General features: G+C 37.7%; 2 protein-coding genes across 3 annotated transcripts in view; one reads left to right on the top strand and one right to left on the bottom strand.

Moving 5' to 3' along the window:
- LOC108667835 (longitudinals lacking protein) overlaps positions 1-5,914 on the top strand; it is a 39,782-nt gene extending 33,868 nt beyond the window's left edge. The window contains exon 5 of one of the 2 annotated variants that reach the window (XM_018154909.2): positions 2,876-5,914. In XM_018154909.2, coding sequence (XP_018010398.1) covers positions 2,876-3,664 — 789 coding nt within the window. In that variant the 3' untranslated portion in view covers positions 3,665-5,914. Of the gene's footprint in view, positions 1-8; positions 1,987-2,875 lie in introns of those variants that run through there. The other variant, XM_018154914.2, reaches the window with a different exon arrangement.
- Positions 5,398-15,953, bottom strand: LOC108667837 (membrane-anchored lipid-binding protein YSP2). The gene is made up of 8 exons (XM_018154924.2): positions 14,698-15,953; positions 12,412-12,683; positions 9,738-9,841; positions 9,076-9,291; positions 8,101-8,494; positions 7,218-7,374; positions 6,943-7,051; positions 5,398-6,594 (listed from the first exon to the last, which is right to left on the bottom strand). The coding sequence occupies exons 1-8, from the start codon at positions 15,378-15,380 to the stop codon at positions 6,538-6,540; spliced, it is 1,992 nt and encodes a 663-aa protein (XP_018010413.2). The 5' UTR covers positions 15,381-15,953; the 3' UTR covers positions 5,398-6,537.
- Positions 15,954-17,220: the final 1,267 nt, after the last annotated feature.

The following is a 17,220-nucleotide window of genomic DNA, read 5'->3' as shown; positions in this document are numbered from 1 at the left end:
CTTTGCAGATGTTTGCTCTTGGGAAGAATTCCGCGGCACTAAAGCCACCATCCTTTCCAACTGGCGTGAAATCTCATCGACCTCTTCGCCCGGAAATGTATTCACTGACTGAAAAGCGACACGGAAGTCGGGACTGTAAGGATCATCGTCTTATTCCTCAAGAATCGAGTTACTCTCGTAACTTCAATGTCAGTCAAGATATCGAGTATTTATCTAGCTTAAACACGTCATCGAATGTTCAGTACGCCGATGTTTCCTCGTTCGATAACATGTCTTTTCACCGCATTTTGGGACCTGAATCCTTGGTCGATCGAGTTCCACTGAACTCAGAATCCATGTCGACCTCCTCGCTGGCTCTGTGGAGGCCTTCAGACTCGGACACTTTGTACACGCGTAGCTTAGACGATGAGACTCACTTGGCCATTTACACCTGCCGTGTTTGCTCCTACCGCTCGAAGAAACTCTGCAATATGAAGGCTCACGTCAGAACACACAATCAAGAAAAGCCTTTTCCGTGCCCCAAGTGTGAATATCGCGCTACTCAAATGTCCAACCTCAAAACGCACGTATTCCGTCACCACAGCGAGGATTTCTATAACATCTTCCATGAACCTGCTAGAGCTAAGAGCTAGTATAATGGCGCGGTGTTCGCATTCCATTTTTTTACAATTCATCTGTTCTCAACTTGCTAAGGTATCATTATGTGCGTAGTTTGATTAATTTATTGAATTTATATGTTATTTATCAGCATGTCAATTTCGAAATGAATCTTGAATATAGTTTTTTGATGTTCGCTTTAATAAGATTCCAGAAAATTTTAGCGTCATCTTGCGTAATTTGTTTGGTATATTGTTAAGAAATGTACTTTTGATACCGTGAAATAATCTTACGAAGTAAAGTTATTTTCAATTGCAAATTAATCCGTACATATGCTTAAAAGTTGCTCTGGTTTGATTATTGACGCATGAATGGTCTTCTCATGCAGGCTTTCAAATAAATAATAGGTAGGTGATGAACCGACGTCTTACCACGCACACATTTCTGAGGCTGATATTTTTATTTGGTTGAAGTTTTACTTTGTCTAATTGCTCTATTGCATTCTAATTTTGCTATTGGTTTATGGTATTAATCCCGGTATTTTATACGTTGGTTGTTTGTGAAGATATTTTGTTTATCATTAAGCTGTTTATGTCTGGATGATAACGTATTAATATTTATCAACTTCGCTCAAGTTCAAAAGAAATATTATTTTAATTAATTATCTAATAACGTAAAATTTTCAATGACTGTAGTAGGTCTTAATCGATAACATTTATCTACACGAATTCTGAAGTTTTAGGTTGACTGAAAAAAAGTTTTTTGGTCTGTATATGTTGAAGTCTTCTCCTCCTGACATAGTTGGCGATAATGGTCTCGACTCAACATTTAAATTAAGAAGCCTTTAACATTGAATACGACGCATTACCCTGCTCTAGAGTTGCAGGATATGAAGAATATACAGCGATTAATTATAGAGTTTGCACCTAATTCTTGTGATTCAGTCTCCCTCAGGAGTATATTACGACATTAGAAGTATATTCTCAGGAGCGTCTCTTTACTCATCATTAACGCTTTTGAAGTTTTTTCTACCTCATTCTTAACCGCCGTGCTATACACACAAAGCTGACTGTTGGTCTCAGTCATTTCGAGAGGAAGGACTGTCTTCGTTCTTGGATGTTCTTCTAATTTTTCATCTCTCCTTTTGCTGAGTTGCCAAACGCAGTTCCTTTCTCGCTAGATTCTTCTGGCTCTCCTTGTAAAACCTTCCGCGCTTGCGGGTAAAACAAGTTTTATTTAAGACAATACAGAATTATTGAGACCAGTTATAATTGTTGAAGCATAATTGCGGTTCTGTGCGAAAAAGCTTGTTCCGAAGCGTTCATGAACGTTTTAACTTTTTGGTTATTGGACAGCATTTTTGGATGGTGATAATTATTATTTAATTTTGTGTATTAATTCATTATTACTAGTTAATATTATTATTTTCATTATTATCATCGTCATTCTCATTTTATTTTATACTAAAAGTGACTTGAAGTAAAATGTTTTGATAAACAACAGCGACTGTTTATTATCCTGTCGTTTTTAAGCACTTTATAATGGCAATTGTTTCTCGGCGAATCGGAAAGTTGTCTTGAAGGAAGCTGCAGGAAATATGGACACACTTGTGCCCTTAATTAATTCAGAGGCATAGGTTGATTCTGATTACGAAGCAGATCGCTGACCTTTCTTAAATTTTTTTTTTTCGTCTGGCTACCTCAGCTGCAAGTAATCCTATGACAAGAACTGTGTTCACATGACGGAAGTGTGACTTTGTTTTAAATCCATTGTTGTAATGTCTGTTTAGCTCTTTCAGTTTTGATTCTTACCCAAGCGTCTATTACGGAAGGCGTAGCCAAATTTTGTTGGTCTTATCAAGAAGTCCACGGAAAATTCACCGAACATTTTACTATCTTACGCGCCGCTTCTATGCCACATTGGCACAGGCTTGAATGTTTAATTGTTACCCACAAGGCATTAGCATGAATGTTTAATTGTTACCCACAATGTATTTTTAAAGTACCACAGCATGCTCGTGAATCTATCGAGAGGCTCTGTTTTATATTGCATTGCAAGTTGCTTATGAATTTTTCTCACCTGCCTTACTCCGCATGATGTTAACATTTTACATAAAGTATCGTATCAGCGTTTCAATAAATATTACAAATAATTCGACTGTTGAATTCAAATTATTCACCGTTGATTGACGGCTAATATATACTCATATTTGGTTTATTGTTCCTATTGGGCTATCTGCATGTACAAAAATCTCCAACGTTCTCTTGTTTGTCAACAGATGGATGGCATCGAAATGAGATTGAGTTGTGTGGCAGCTTGTCCGGTCACTCTGTGTATGGATGGCTTGCCTCAACCATCGTTGTCTTCGGTTCGATCCTTGTCTTCAATGGCTAATCTCACGCACGAGGATACAGAGACCGCCCTCAGTTGGCTACCTAAGTCGTACAAACCTGAAGCCCTGGGCGTTGAACCTAATGTGCTGCAGAGCCGCACCACTAAACTCGACCAAGACGCCAATTTATCTTCTACATTAAACGTGCGTGGATCAGCGCCGTCAGACGAAGACTCTAACCACAAGGCACTGGCAGGGCGGTACCTGCAGGAGCTGCCGCCCGACAGCTTCACTATAGCTTATGTTGATGGCCAGCCTCCTGAACCACTCGCTGATGGAGCCACTTCTTCAGGCAACCTGAAAGGAAGAACCTACATGTGCAATTTGTGCGAGTACTCAACAACGCTTTTCGGTAACCTCAAGACTCACTTTCGCCAGCATACCAAAGAGAAACCATTTGCTTGTAGCATGTGCGACTACCGAGCGCGACAGCAAAGCAACCTCAAAACTCACATGCGAAAGCACACAGGCGAAAAGCCCTACGCTTGTGAGTTTTGTCCATACAGGTCAAGCCAGCACAGCAACTTGAAGATACACCGCATGCAGCACACTGGCGAGAGGCCATTCGCGTGCCCTATATGCCTTAAGAAGTTTTCGAGGCACGGATACTTTCATTCTCATTATTCGCTTCACCCTGAGCACTTCCAGCGTCCTTGTCCATATTGTTCAACATGAAAATGTGTTGTTGTTGAATTCTGATTTATTTGATCGTTTTTAATGTTTTATACAAAAGGCTTTTGAATACTTTTTAATGCTTTTAAAAAACACAATTAAAATCCTTGGGACTAGATGAGGGAAACTGTAATTTTTACCAATCAATGTTTGCCTCTGAGCAAATCTGTTAGCATTAATAAGATATGCCGTGTGCTGAGCGCTGTTGAGTCAGTCTCTGATGAAGTGTCTGGGCATTGTCATCTTTGCGTTATTCATTGCAATCAGAGAAATGAGGGGGACTTTGTTCAAAGTGATACAATTTTTTCCCTTTTGTGGGTCGTCATGTCCAAGTTTGATCATGTAAAAAGGCGTGTTGGTGCTACCTGCAGGAAGTGTGTCGCTATAAAAACAATATGACCTATTAATTTAAATATGTCCCAACTTTCGTGAGGGAATTATATCTTAAGACAGCCCTCAGTAAATGTTTACTTGCCTTTTCTGAACAATAATATTCTAGAATAATATGAAGAAGAAACTGAAACATGCTGGGTTCTGCATTCTTGGGAGAGTATATCAATGGCGATTCTCCTGCTTGCTGGTGCAAGAATTCGTTGCAAAAATTGTGTATGCTCTCTGTACTAATTTATTGAGGTTATTGTCAAACATTTGTCCCTGGTGCGATGTAATTAGCCAGAAATGCTGTATGTTCCATAGAAAAACGTTTCAATGCGGTTTCAATGTAAACAATAATATAATTTAGTCATTAGCTGATGTGTTTTGGCTGAATTTACACCGAGTAACGTCACAGAAGGTAGAGAAATCTTTATCTTTCCAGGTCCTATGAATTTTGATTGCTTCTATAGTCTTGAAATGTCTATCCAATCTAACCTGACACTTGATTTAGACGCAAATAAAAACTTGTGACTATTTTCTCTTAGTTTAATTCATTTGATTGGTCTTCATTTAATTTCGTTCCTCTATCTGTTAGGTTGGAGATTCACTGTAATTTTCTTGCTTGATATAACACTGATATTCGTCATGTCTTCGCTGACGTTGAAAATTAGAACGGAGCGTTAATAACAAATTACTATGCCAATGAAAAACGTGATAAATATGATGACATAAAAATATAAAGGCCTATTTTTTGGGCTTCATTTTAGCTTTTACTGTATGTTCCGCTAGAGCTAGGGAGTAGGGTGATTTTTTTAAGATAAAGCCCAGCGCTACGCAGAGATCTAGTATAGTTGCAGCTACATTCTACATTGTTAATGAATATTTTTTGCTTTAATCATAGGATCACTTATGCAATCGCATTGTTATCAGAGTGTTTTAGATTATTTTTCAGCTGATGATTGATTTTTCGGTCTTGATGTTACACGTTTTCCTCGTAATACTTTTTCAGCGCGGTGTAGAAGGACTCTAATTCGGATGATTGATCATTCAAGTGATAATTTGGTAATACGCAATAGATTTAACGCTTCTTCTATCGTTTTTTTATACTTTTTTCATGGTTTTGTAGTTTGTTCTTATTTTTTAGGCCACAATCGATGAATATATTTGAACTGGTAGAGAATAAACGAAGCTATAGAAGCGTTTTTTTCATCTACGCAACACAACGCAGCTTTTTGCATCAGTTTGTCTTCGGATGCTGTTTAATCTGTATAGATGCTGCTTTACTTTTAGTATCCCTATTGCCGACATAGCGCACAGTGCTAATGTTTAACGATGAACGTGGTTCGTAATGACAAAATTACTGTAGTTTTCAGAAGCTCCATTTTATTGAATGCTTGGTTTGGAGTTTCTTGATTGTTGGAAAATGAGAGGGTTTGGTAATTTCATTCATTAAGAAGGCCACACGAGAGTTGTGTGTATTATACGGGACAGCTTAATGTTTCTTCTGACAAAAATCGAGATAGAAAAGATGACATCTACGTTAACGTCAGTGAGGATACGAAAACCACATTTTATTGTTACTGATACATTCTTGAATTAGCCATTCTTCAATAATATTTTTCAATTATATCGTCATTTTTGGGTGAATTTCTATCAAGTTAAGTTTTCATAATATTGAACTTATGCTGCTTACTTTATCAGTTTGTCTGCTGTGTCATAATTGAAGTAGTCGAACCTGCCGCGACATCTTAAAACTAGCTTATTGAATTGACTTTCGAATGTCCTCTTGCTTATTCAACAAGGCGTGATTTATTCTCACAGTTTTTAGTATTAACGATTTCATGCATTACAAAATATTGATTAAAATTGAGCATGAATAGAATTCATTTCTCCCTTTAGGATGACCCACAATTGCGACATTATGTGATCTGTCCCAAACTATCAAGTTATTTTTATTCGAATTTGTTATCTGTCCCAACATATTTTCGTGGCTTGTTGAGAAAATGTCTGCCATACTTGCCAGAACCAGCTGAAACGTTCAGAATCTTCAATATTTACTACTGTATTAACCGAATAAACCATATTATGGAGGAGCCTCCATCCACTTGAGGGTTAAGATAAGTTTTACTCACAGGAGTATGCGTCACTGGTAGCAAAAGTTTAAGTATTTTTCTCTAAACATTTGAGTTTCACTGTAAATTCATCCCATAAATAATTGACCCGTTTCTCTATTTGTGGTAAAAACATTTACTCATAACATAATGTCGATGTAAAGTATTGCAATTAAAAGCATCAAGATATTATCCACAAAAACCTGCTATAAATTACCTTAAAAATAGTTTAAATTATTGATAATAACACTATACTATTTCCAACATCACTTCAAAATGATCTCGCCGTGAGTTTGGGCATCGTTGAGTTGAGTATATGGGGTGAGTGCTTCTAAATGATATGCAGAGTTGGTCTCGTCGACACCCGGCAGGAGGGCAGCCATCTTTGATTCATCCAGCTTGATCGAGTTTGAAGAGGCGAGCGAGTTCATGTAAGGACTGACGTACCTGAAAATCAATGGTAACTATAGTTTGTTCGCATGATTTACCCGTTGACCGGTGCTATTAAAAGAATATACCAATAACACAGTTAATGAGAAGGAAACTTTTTTTATTTATAAGTATTGCCTACTTCGCTAGCTTCATAAAAGCCTCGCAGGAACATCTAGCTGCCAAAAGGCTTTTGAAAACGCGAGTTCAATTTACATTTGTAGTAAAAATGCCTGATGTTCTAACATAAGTTGATCTATTTTATGATCTAAAAAATCAAAATTCTTTAACTAAGAATACGAATAAATTGTCTCAAGATTTTGTCTCTGGGTTATGTGTGTCTGGGAATCATTCCTCGGTGCTCACCATAGTCAGGTGCTGGAGTTGCGCTGAAAGCGCTCTTTTCAGCCCAGTGGCGGTAGAGAACTGAAGGCGCTGCTGAAGTTCCAGATATTCTCCGTTCTTCATCCCTGTTCTGTTCCGACGAAAATACAGTGAATTCGCGCTCATAAACTTGACTTAAGTACAACTTTAATGCAATAAAATATCCCATATTCTTGAAAATTCAGATTTTAGTGGTGATTATAGTGATGATATCACTGAAAATCCTTCCTGTGACAACATATTTAATGTAATCTCGCCTAATGGAAGGCGAGACGAGATCCTGTGAGAGGCGTTCGATGCGGTACAGAAGCATGCCAGCCGAGGCGAAGAGCAGAGCCAACACCACCACAAGAATTACGTTGAACGCGGTCGACTGCGGCGTAGCCAGGAACCCGATTACTTTCATCAGAAGTTCTGCGAAAACGGAGAATTTTTTTCCCGGTGGTCAACAAGGAAAAAATTTTAAAATATTCTAATCTGAGTACTTTTTAATTATAGTGACAAAAACGTGAAAAAATCATCGCTGTTAACGGAACCTCGTGAACCTTATTAGCTTTGTGTTGGAGTTCAAACAATGCAATGCTGATAGCTTTCAACTTAACAAATGATGATGGGATCGACGGATGAATTTTTTTTTCATGCCACTATTCCCTATTCCGAAAATAGTTGAAAGTATTTTCTATTCATATACAATCAGTAGTTTGAAAGATGAGCATGCAAAAGTCTTGAATTTTTGGCATGGGTGTTAAGGAAGTGTTTTTCATTTCTTTAGCTACATCTGAGTTCTGTCCGTACGGTATTGGCAATTCGCCTTCACGTCGCATCAAGAGCGACATTTTTGCGCGCAACATCAGTTGTTGTAGGCAGAGAGTAACATTAGTTATTGTAGGCTTATAGTTTTAATTTACATGACTTTTTTGAATCAACGTAGAAGATGTCAATTATTCCTTGGACTATACAAATTTCCTTCAATTTTTTGAAGGGTTTTTATTTTTTCGAAATAGGGCATAGCGGGAATGAACAATGCGTAATAATCTTCACGGCAGCTCACTTAGGCTGGTGTCCAGAAGCCATTCTTAAATGCGGATCGAAATTTTACTTCACTCAGACTTGAGAAATTAACCGCAGTCCTAAACTCACTCATGAACTTGGACGTCTCTTGATGCGATTGCTTGTTGATTGGAAATCTTCTGCCTTTCTTCTCGTTCGATTTATCTTGTTGATTGGAATTTGAACGGCTTTCCTCACTAGACGATTCGTCTTTTTGTGCGCCATATAAGATGATTTTAGACGACTTGTTCTCTACTGCGACGCGGACGCCGTCCACCTCATCTCCTTGCTCAGGAACGGATTTTAATTTTGTATTTTTAGGAGGGTCGGTGCTGGTTGTGGAGGACTGGGAGATGATAGAGCGGCGATTGTGGGCGTGCAGAGTGGGTGGCGAAGATGTAGAACTGCTCGTGCGGGCGCTGGCACCCTCCTGCTCTGTCGTCTCACTTTGCTCATCGCTCACTGACGCTGATTCATCGTCACTCTGTAGAACACCAGAAATTTATTTAAAATCCTATTAAATATGCAAGAAGTGCATACAAACACTCTTGCAGTACGATCAAAATCAACTTTTGTATTGTTGCCCATTTGTTATTCCAAATAGAACAGTAGACCCTCATCAACTCCGTGTTTCGGGCAAATTTCATTGTCCTTGCATTGATTCCTAGGAAGTAACGCTCTAGTTTGGATTCAACTTGATGAAGTGTGTCTATCATTTTTTTAAAATATTATTCAGTAGTGAAGAATTTATTGGCTGAGCTCAATAATACATTGCTTAATTGTTACCGTCGCTCAATGATTAGGTAACGGTCTACTTTGTACCTATTTTTTTTGGGTCATGTGGATACGTGTGTCGAAATAATCGTGCCTAGTTTATTCTAGTTAAAATGACTTGTAGTATAGGATATTCTGATCTGTACCCTTGTTTAGATGCTGGCACAATTCGCGATTCAGCAACGCGTGCATCGTTGGAGAAATACGCGTGTATCACGCGTGCATCGTTAGAGTAATACGCGTGCATCGTTAGAGTAATACGCGTGTATCGGCAGTTACATCGAGACTCACGTTGTTATGCGCGATTGGAGCCTCCGCCTCTCCGACAGCCAGACTCCCGCCCTGGGAGGCGACCTGCATGAGGAGGTTGTAGGTGGCATCGCGGGACAGCAGCGACCCAAACAAGAAGCTGCGCCCGTCGTGCAAGTAAATTCCAATGCCGTTGGGTATGAACTTGGCCGTACGCTCCTTCGATATTCGCTTCACTTCAGATATTGGGAACAACACCTGATGAGAGATTTACTGTTCCATTACTGTGGAACTAGTACACACTAGTACTAGTACATGTGTACGCTACTAAACTATTCGCCTCTCGCTACAAAAGATAATTCTGCGTAAAGAATAACTGGACGAATGGAGACTATAATTAAAGTAATCATGAGTTCATATATACAATTGAAGCAATTTGTGAATCAAAACGTTTTTTTATTAGCTTTCTATTGAATCCAGTGAACGGTAACAAGTTTAGGCATTCTTACTTAAATTTTTCAGGATGACTGATGATGAGGAATTCACAATGATGTTTGGCTTACGAGGCACGCAAAATGCTTTAATAAAAGCATATACGGTATCTCGTCTATTGACAAGTCATGGTATTCTTTTTAATCAAGAAAATTATATACATAGTGTTGAAGACATGTAAAACTTGCTACACGTGGCCGCAGTTAGCTTACTCTGCTGACGTGGTAGAAAATTTTCGAGTAGAAGGCTATGTAATGTGTCGAGATGAAGAGCGTTCCGTGCAGCAAGATGTCTGACTGCAGGGCACACGAGTAATCTGCAACGTGAGACGAGTATTGTTCCTTATAACAATAAAAAGTTAATTATGCGTATTTCTAGCGTGAAAATTCATGTAAATAATAGTAATAAATCAACTTACAAGGGATTTTAAGATTTAGGTAATTCGAATCTGCATTTTGTACTGGAATGGATAGCAACATTCGAATTTTAAAGACACGTGCTTTATGTAAATAAATTTCATGGTTAAACGATCCAATAATATAATATATATGATATAATATTAATAACATAAAATAATATGATGCTATGCAGCTCATGCGCGATGACGCGTAAAAAGAGCTAAATCATTTACATAATGCGTCGACCTCTGCTATCATATCAGGTTAGGTGGTCTCATCATCGCTATTTATTGAGATAATTTGTTCTTCTAGAGCTGTCCTTATATATGAACTCCCCTTTTCGACTGGGCAGTTCATTTTGTCCTGATTAATCAGTATTTTCGTCAATGTTTTGCTTGTAGCCTGTGAAATAATTCTGTGCCTGAAGTTTGTTTTGAATCTATTCCTAAGTTGTTACATGCAACTTCTTATCTAATGTATTGAATGAACACGCTTGCACGGATACACTTCAAAACGCAATACGCGGTGTTGCAATGCCGCAAATTTCTTACAAATTTTTCCAGTATTGGCAGTCACATAAGATCTTTAATCAATCATGAAAGTATTGACTATCAAAATTTTCAATCAAATTTTTCATTGTAATATGTGATTCTTGCAGCATTGCTATATTGCACGTAAAAGTAAAATTACTTCTGACTGCCGCTCGTCCGAAAAAGATTAATTCGCTCCAATATGTAACTCATATTTGAACTGGAATGATGTTCTGGACGATTAATTCTTCGATCTCGACAATATGAAAATTTCGACGATATGCGACCATGGCCTTGCTGAATTTGGGAGCGAATTATTTCAGTTCTGGATTTCATAAAAATAGTATCAAGGTGACGATTTGAAGAAAATTAATTTATATGTAAGATACTGTTTCTATATACAACTAAACTTTTTTGTCTACAGTCATGTCTATAAAAACACCTCAACCGTTTATGCAAGCATTGTTATATGCCATTTTTTTAGAAGATTTTTGCCATTCTGAACTATGCTCAATATATCAATATATTCGATTATCTAATGTGATCCTTATTATCTAATGTGTCACGGGTCTGCTGTACACGAAGTATGCCCACGTGCTCCATTGTTAACCCATTGAAGGTTGTTTTTTCAGGGGATAGACTTTATTGCTCAGTTTGTTGCGTAGCAGTGATTACGGGCATACATGGCTCCTGTTCTGCGAGCGTGGTTGGTTATGAAGATATTTACTATATCTCAGTGATCTGAAGACGAGATTTACTATCATTCTCTTATCAACGAATCGCTGATAAGTGTTTTCTAATATCTAATTTCTCTGCTGCAAGTAGAACTACTAATAAAGTAATAGATGAATCATTAATTATCTTATGAAATTTTGCATTGATAAAGTGCAATCAAATCATCGATCGTGGATCAAAAACTCCCCTAAAAAAATCACTGCAATCATGCAATATTTTTAAAGAAGCAGAGAAATTCAATTATAAATTCAGTGGCGAAAAATTCATAACGAACGCCATTAGCAAATACATTTCTAATATATTGGCAAGTATAAATATAAAGGAAGTTTCTTATTGCAAATTGTACATTACCAATCATTCACGATTTGGCCAGTTGCAAGGACCATGAATAGCTTCTCTAGTGACTCGAACTAGCAAGGCAGTGTTATCTCGTACTGATCGAACGTTGATTTTTCGCAATAATTTTTCTAAATTTTTGTGGCATTTTAAAAAATTCATTATATTTTCGAGAAGAATAAATTGAATTATGACCCGATTTTTAATTTTGACTTTTATTGAGATGGATTTTTCGATTTATGATTTCTTGAATTTACAGTAAATGTTTTCTGACTCTTTCGGCATCAGTACGTGACTTTGACCAATGTTTGTCAGTGCCGTGTGTATCGAATAAATGTTCAGGCATGTTGGCTCGCTCATTGTTTAACTAATTAGTGAATTTTTGGATGACTTGGCAGCGAGACCTTTTGTAATACTGATAAATGGGCCCTTTGAACTGACCGTGAAACGAAATACGTGGCTGGATATGAATTGTTATCGCTTATCTAAGATCTATATCATATCAGATAGCTTACCAACCAACAAGAAGAGTGGTAGGTCGGTACCGGTATCTATCCTGTTTTAATGTCGAGTGATGCATCAGGTGTTAAATTTGTTTGTTATAGTTATATTAATGTGCATATGGACGGCAGCTGCTTTACTTAAAGCAGCTGCCGACCACATTAGTTGATGTCTTTTTTGTCTTGATATTAGCGCCAAGTTAAAATAATTGGGATTAAAATTTTAGCTCTATGAGATTTAAAATGCTATGAAGTATTATAGCTGGTTCATTATAATCAGATAAATTATGTTATTATCATACAAAGAATGCTATAGAAATTGTTTTTGTATTGGTCAAACAAATTTTTATCGGACATAGGCCAAATATTTATGCATATCTTACTCACAATCTAAGGCTTTCTCAGTGTGCGGCAACGCGATGAACAAACGGAGCATCTTCTTTGTGGCCTTCTTCGAGAACGCATCTTTCTTATTCTCATTACTGGGTGCCGCAACAAGGGAATCTCTTGCCAGAAAATCATGTTGATGTTCTTCAGTATTAGAAGACTCGTCATTCCTTTCATTGTGAGCTTCCTCCCGCGAATCGATTGTTACTGGACCAGACATCGACGGAGCCTCGGTGCTGAGATACGATGGCCCGGGGACATCGTCTCGAGTGCTACAAAGTTCAAACTTCGTATTTTAATGTTATCATTTAGTTACATAAAGGAATAAAATTTTCCCTTCTAAACCCAATGCCTTTTTATGGGCTGCATGTGTGGTTTGAGTAAGTTAAGTAGGCGTTTTCACTGTAATGATCCGCCGTTCATAGCCACTCTGTTGAAAACCTCTGATCAATCAGAAGTTTTAAACCTAAATAAGAAGTTTTAATACCAAGAAGTTTAATACCAACAGAACTAGAATAATTTACTTTATATTGATAAAATTATCATATTCTAGCTGAATAACATGTTCTCATTCATCTCTTTAACGATTGAAACCATCATTCATGTTCAGTGTGTTGCACGTTTTCTATAAATATATGTTCTATAAATATATGTTCAGACTTGAAATGCCTAGCACCGTATCGAACCCGGTGGAAGTCTAGTAGCTATTTCAAATTATCGTCAGTCTTGAAAAATTCCGGTCAAAGGACATGCTTTGGGATCTTCTGTGAACAAGTCACGAAAAGTACAAGAATCGGCAACAGGCCGCTAGATCAGGCCTACTCTTCAGCACCGACCTCGCTATGTATGTTATATGTTATATGACGTAAATGAACTAGGATTTATTTTACAACCCCATTGACTGAATTTATGCATTCGTGCGATACTTGCGATACTTTACGTTATCATATTTATATAGCTGCGATCTTATCTTATATTACCGACTATTCGCGCTTTTTTTGTGAGGAAATAGCCTGACCTCGACCAAGCTTTTCCTTTTTGAGAGTTCACTAAAAGACTGGACCGATTGATCGATGATAACCTGCTAGCTTATCAGTATGATCTTGACGCCACGATCGCGCAACTCGAGCGATGCTTTCATTGTTAAAGAATTTCCGGTGACTCTTTCCAAAGCGTCATAAAAAATATCAGCCGGTCACTGGCTTGGATCTTTGTCGCATGATATATCTTAGTAAATCATGCCTATCATGCCTTATTTACCTTACAATTGTGCAATGTAAAAAGACCGCCATGTTTTGTTGATGCATTAAGTACAAAACTCATCAGAGATGACACGATGCTACTTGAAATGGATGGAAGGAATATGGGCAGGTTATTCATTAAAATAATTAAAGATATTTCGATCTTATGTACAGTATATCTTCTTCCGAAAAATTGTGTTTTTAGTATTTGAGTTCTTTAACCGATAATACATAATTTTTCATTAATATAAAAACATTCATGCTATATATGATGTCTAGCAAAACAGCTCATACGAGGTGATTCTATTTGCGAAAAATATTCCTTAATCTTGTAATTAGATAATCAAGTATTTACCGTGTTGAAGGAATGATATCTCAAAATGAGGGAACTGTCAAGGATATTTGAAGAAAGACTCGAACAAATTTCCATTTCCTATCAGAAATTTAAGTTCCAAGTAAGAATGCATTCATTTCAATTATAACTTAGATTCGATCTTTAATGCCTTTTAATGTTTCGATTTTTTTGTGCGTAATTACATGTAAAATTCGAATTTAACACTCGAAAGCTTAGTCTAGGATATGACATTTTTTCAGATGAACAACCGTTTGCTGTCTCCAATTATTATTCCGAAATTGCAATTTAATTCAGAAAGCGGTAACAAATTGATATAATTTCACAAGATACTGTAATTTCAATACTATATGCTAATGAGGATATCTCCCAATGAAATATCGAATTTGGTTGACTTGATGAAAGGTAACGGGTTGTTATTTATTATTTTTTTTTTTTTTGCCTTATATTGCTTTGAAACATTTGTAATCCGCTAATTTTATTTCAATCGTCACAAATAAACATGTAAAACTATTAAAAGCAAAGGCCGATTAGCCACGGGTATGGATTTTAAGTAGTTGGGCGAATACAAGTTTAGAAATTCGTTTTGAATTAGCTCGAAGACACAAACGCCATTTTTTCAATAGCGCGTTGTTGCACTGACCTGGTGACATTGGACCTGCTTAACAGACGAGTTGGGTTTGTTGAACTTGCCTGGTGACGTCGATCTTATGTCCTGAGGTGGAAGGTAATTTGTAGGTGCTGGACCGGGGACTGTTTGATGACGAAGAGGATCCGCTGCGACTGGTGGGGTTGCTCGGCCTTGAATTAATTTCAGACACACGGCGGCTCACCGACGGTTTCGGGACTCCGGAATTATCTGAGTTGTTTGAAGAATTTTGTTCAAGGGTTTCTTTGAGATCCACCCTTTCTGTGGATTGACTCACAGTGGAACGAGAGGCAGCATGCGGCCATGCATGAGAGTATTGAGAAAGCAACTGTGAATCAGGCTTTGGAAGTAATGATCTCGACCTGTACGGGTAATCTCTGCGGTAGACTTGCTTATACGAGCTGACAGTTTGTTCTCCCATATCAGACATATAAGCCCTCTCATCTTTAACTTCGTCAGATTGTTCAAAAGATTCATTTGTGACGCTTAGCGTGCCGTCGTCAGGTGCTAAGTCAGTTGATCTTGAAACATCGTTGGTCCCACAAGGATGCGTGAAGTCATCAGAAAATAGGTTTACCTCCAAGGTAATGTCAGATGCTACATTTGTGGTCGAAGCGGCAGTTCGCAGTGTCGACTCAACCCACGAAGTTTGGCCATCAACCTGATTGACGTTCACTAAACTCTTGCTTTGCGGGAGTTTTCGCTTGCCTAACCGCCAGCGTCTCATTGTTATTGGATTTCACTGCTCAGATTATTACAATGATGAGAATTTCTGCTTTGGCCCAAAATTTTTGCGTCACAACCCACCAGAACATTTATTCTACATTTCAACGGGAGAAGTTTATATCATAATAATATGTATTAAGTAACGATCATTCATTTGGTCTCATTTGGTCCGCTTAACCCTATCGCTCTTGAAATTTGACGAATGGACCTGCGGAACAATGTTTCACTCATAAATGATTAATGCGTGAATTTTTCGACAAGTAGCGTTCTGAACTTCTGACAATCCAAGGTCACTTCAATTTCTTCTCCGTCATCATCCTTCTTTTACACGAAAAAAATTAACACACGGTTGTCGCTCAGATGCGGTCTTGTCGGAAACAAATTGTGTTTGGAGAGTCACTAAAAATGTCCGCCACACATAGCTATCGCGGACGACTGTTGTCTGAGCTATCGTATGACCACGCGGTGCTTCTTATCAGTAACGTCTGATATAATTGCCCGGTCTCAATCGCTCGTACAACACCCTCAACTGCTTATCTCCAGCATGAAAGTATCCATTTTTGGACTGCAATGAGAAAAATATTTGTAGTGAGCAAAATACTAAGCAGGCATGGAATTAATCTGCAGAAATAATAGGTATTTGTAATGTTTTCTGCTATCGCGAGTCAAAATTACATCAAAACTAGAAGAATATAATTATTCCCAGCTGCTTATAGAGCATCGAGAATTTGATTGTATGATAATATAACAAATAAATATAAATTATTTTTAATTATCTTCACGGAAACATGGTCATTAAATTCTACTGGGAATATAAACAACTTTTTAACTAGAAACTTCGAATTTGAATTTCCTCCACTAATTTCAACACCGCGGAAGAATACAGTAAAATTTTTATTGCTCATATGTATGGATTAACTAGGAAGTAATGATTATGCAACCAATGTGTTACCAAAGTAGACAGTGTAGGGCTTAGGGAACAAACTAGCAGCAGCTTCGACACTCGTTGACTGGCAAAGGTTTATTCCAACCGTCGAAGTATAAGCCGCTGTGGGGCTTCATGTTGAACTCCATGGACCTGAGCCTCTCTAACCTCATTAAGAACTCGTGCCTTTGTCGAGTTTTGATCAGTAATTAGTGAGGTATTAATTTATTTTTAAGTTCGAATTAATTCTTTGTCGAGTTGACAGAATGCATTTTAATTAAGATTAATGTGAAACTTTGTGAGTATAAAATATCCAAATTGAAAGTGCGCTCAGTTTTCTCATTCGGATCAGGCTATCGATGGTCATTGTATTTGTTTCCAGTAAATATAAATACATACCGAAATGTGTAATAAATACATGTTATGAAATTAGATTAGAAGTATGTCAATGCGTGCTTTAAATTTGAAACGATCACCTTGGCAACAATTCAGTGTCAGAAGAGGCAATAAACTATATCAATTTGCAACAAATTCCCTAAACTAAATTCGTTGCTGACAGGAAAGAACGAACATACAAGTGTGCGAGAGAGCAGCGCGCAATAGTCATCTATCTTTCTAATAAGGCCCGTTTACACTAGTGGCAACGACATGCGCTTTGAGTCGTTTGCTGCAGGGCCTCACCGCGCACAACCGTTTACACTACTTTTGTACTCGGTTGTTTGAGACCGCGCCAGCGTTGCCAGATGGTATATTTCTATACCAGATTTCACAAATCTGGTATTTTCAGAAGGTGTCAGGTATGAATATTTTAGATCTGGTATATATGCCTAAATCTGGTATTTTTCTGGTATTTTCTGACTTACTGCAAATTTACTGCATTAAGTTCCACCTCTGAAGTTTGAACTTCCTCCAGCGT

Source organism: Hyalella azteca, unplaced genomic scaffold (assembly GCF_000764305.2).
Source record: "Hyalella azteca isolate HAZT.00-mixed unplaced genomic scaffold, Hazt_2.0.2 contig8176, whole genome shotgun sequence".
In the NCBI taxonomy this organism is placed as follows: Eukaryota; Metazoa; Arthropoda; class Malacostraca; order Amphipoda; family Hyalellidae; genus Hyalella; species Hyalella azteca.
This window is presented reverse-complemented; position numbering and strand designations above follow the sequence as displayed.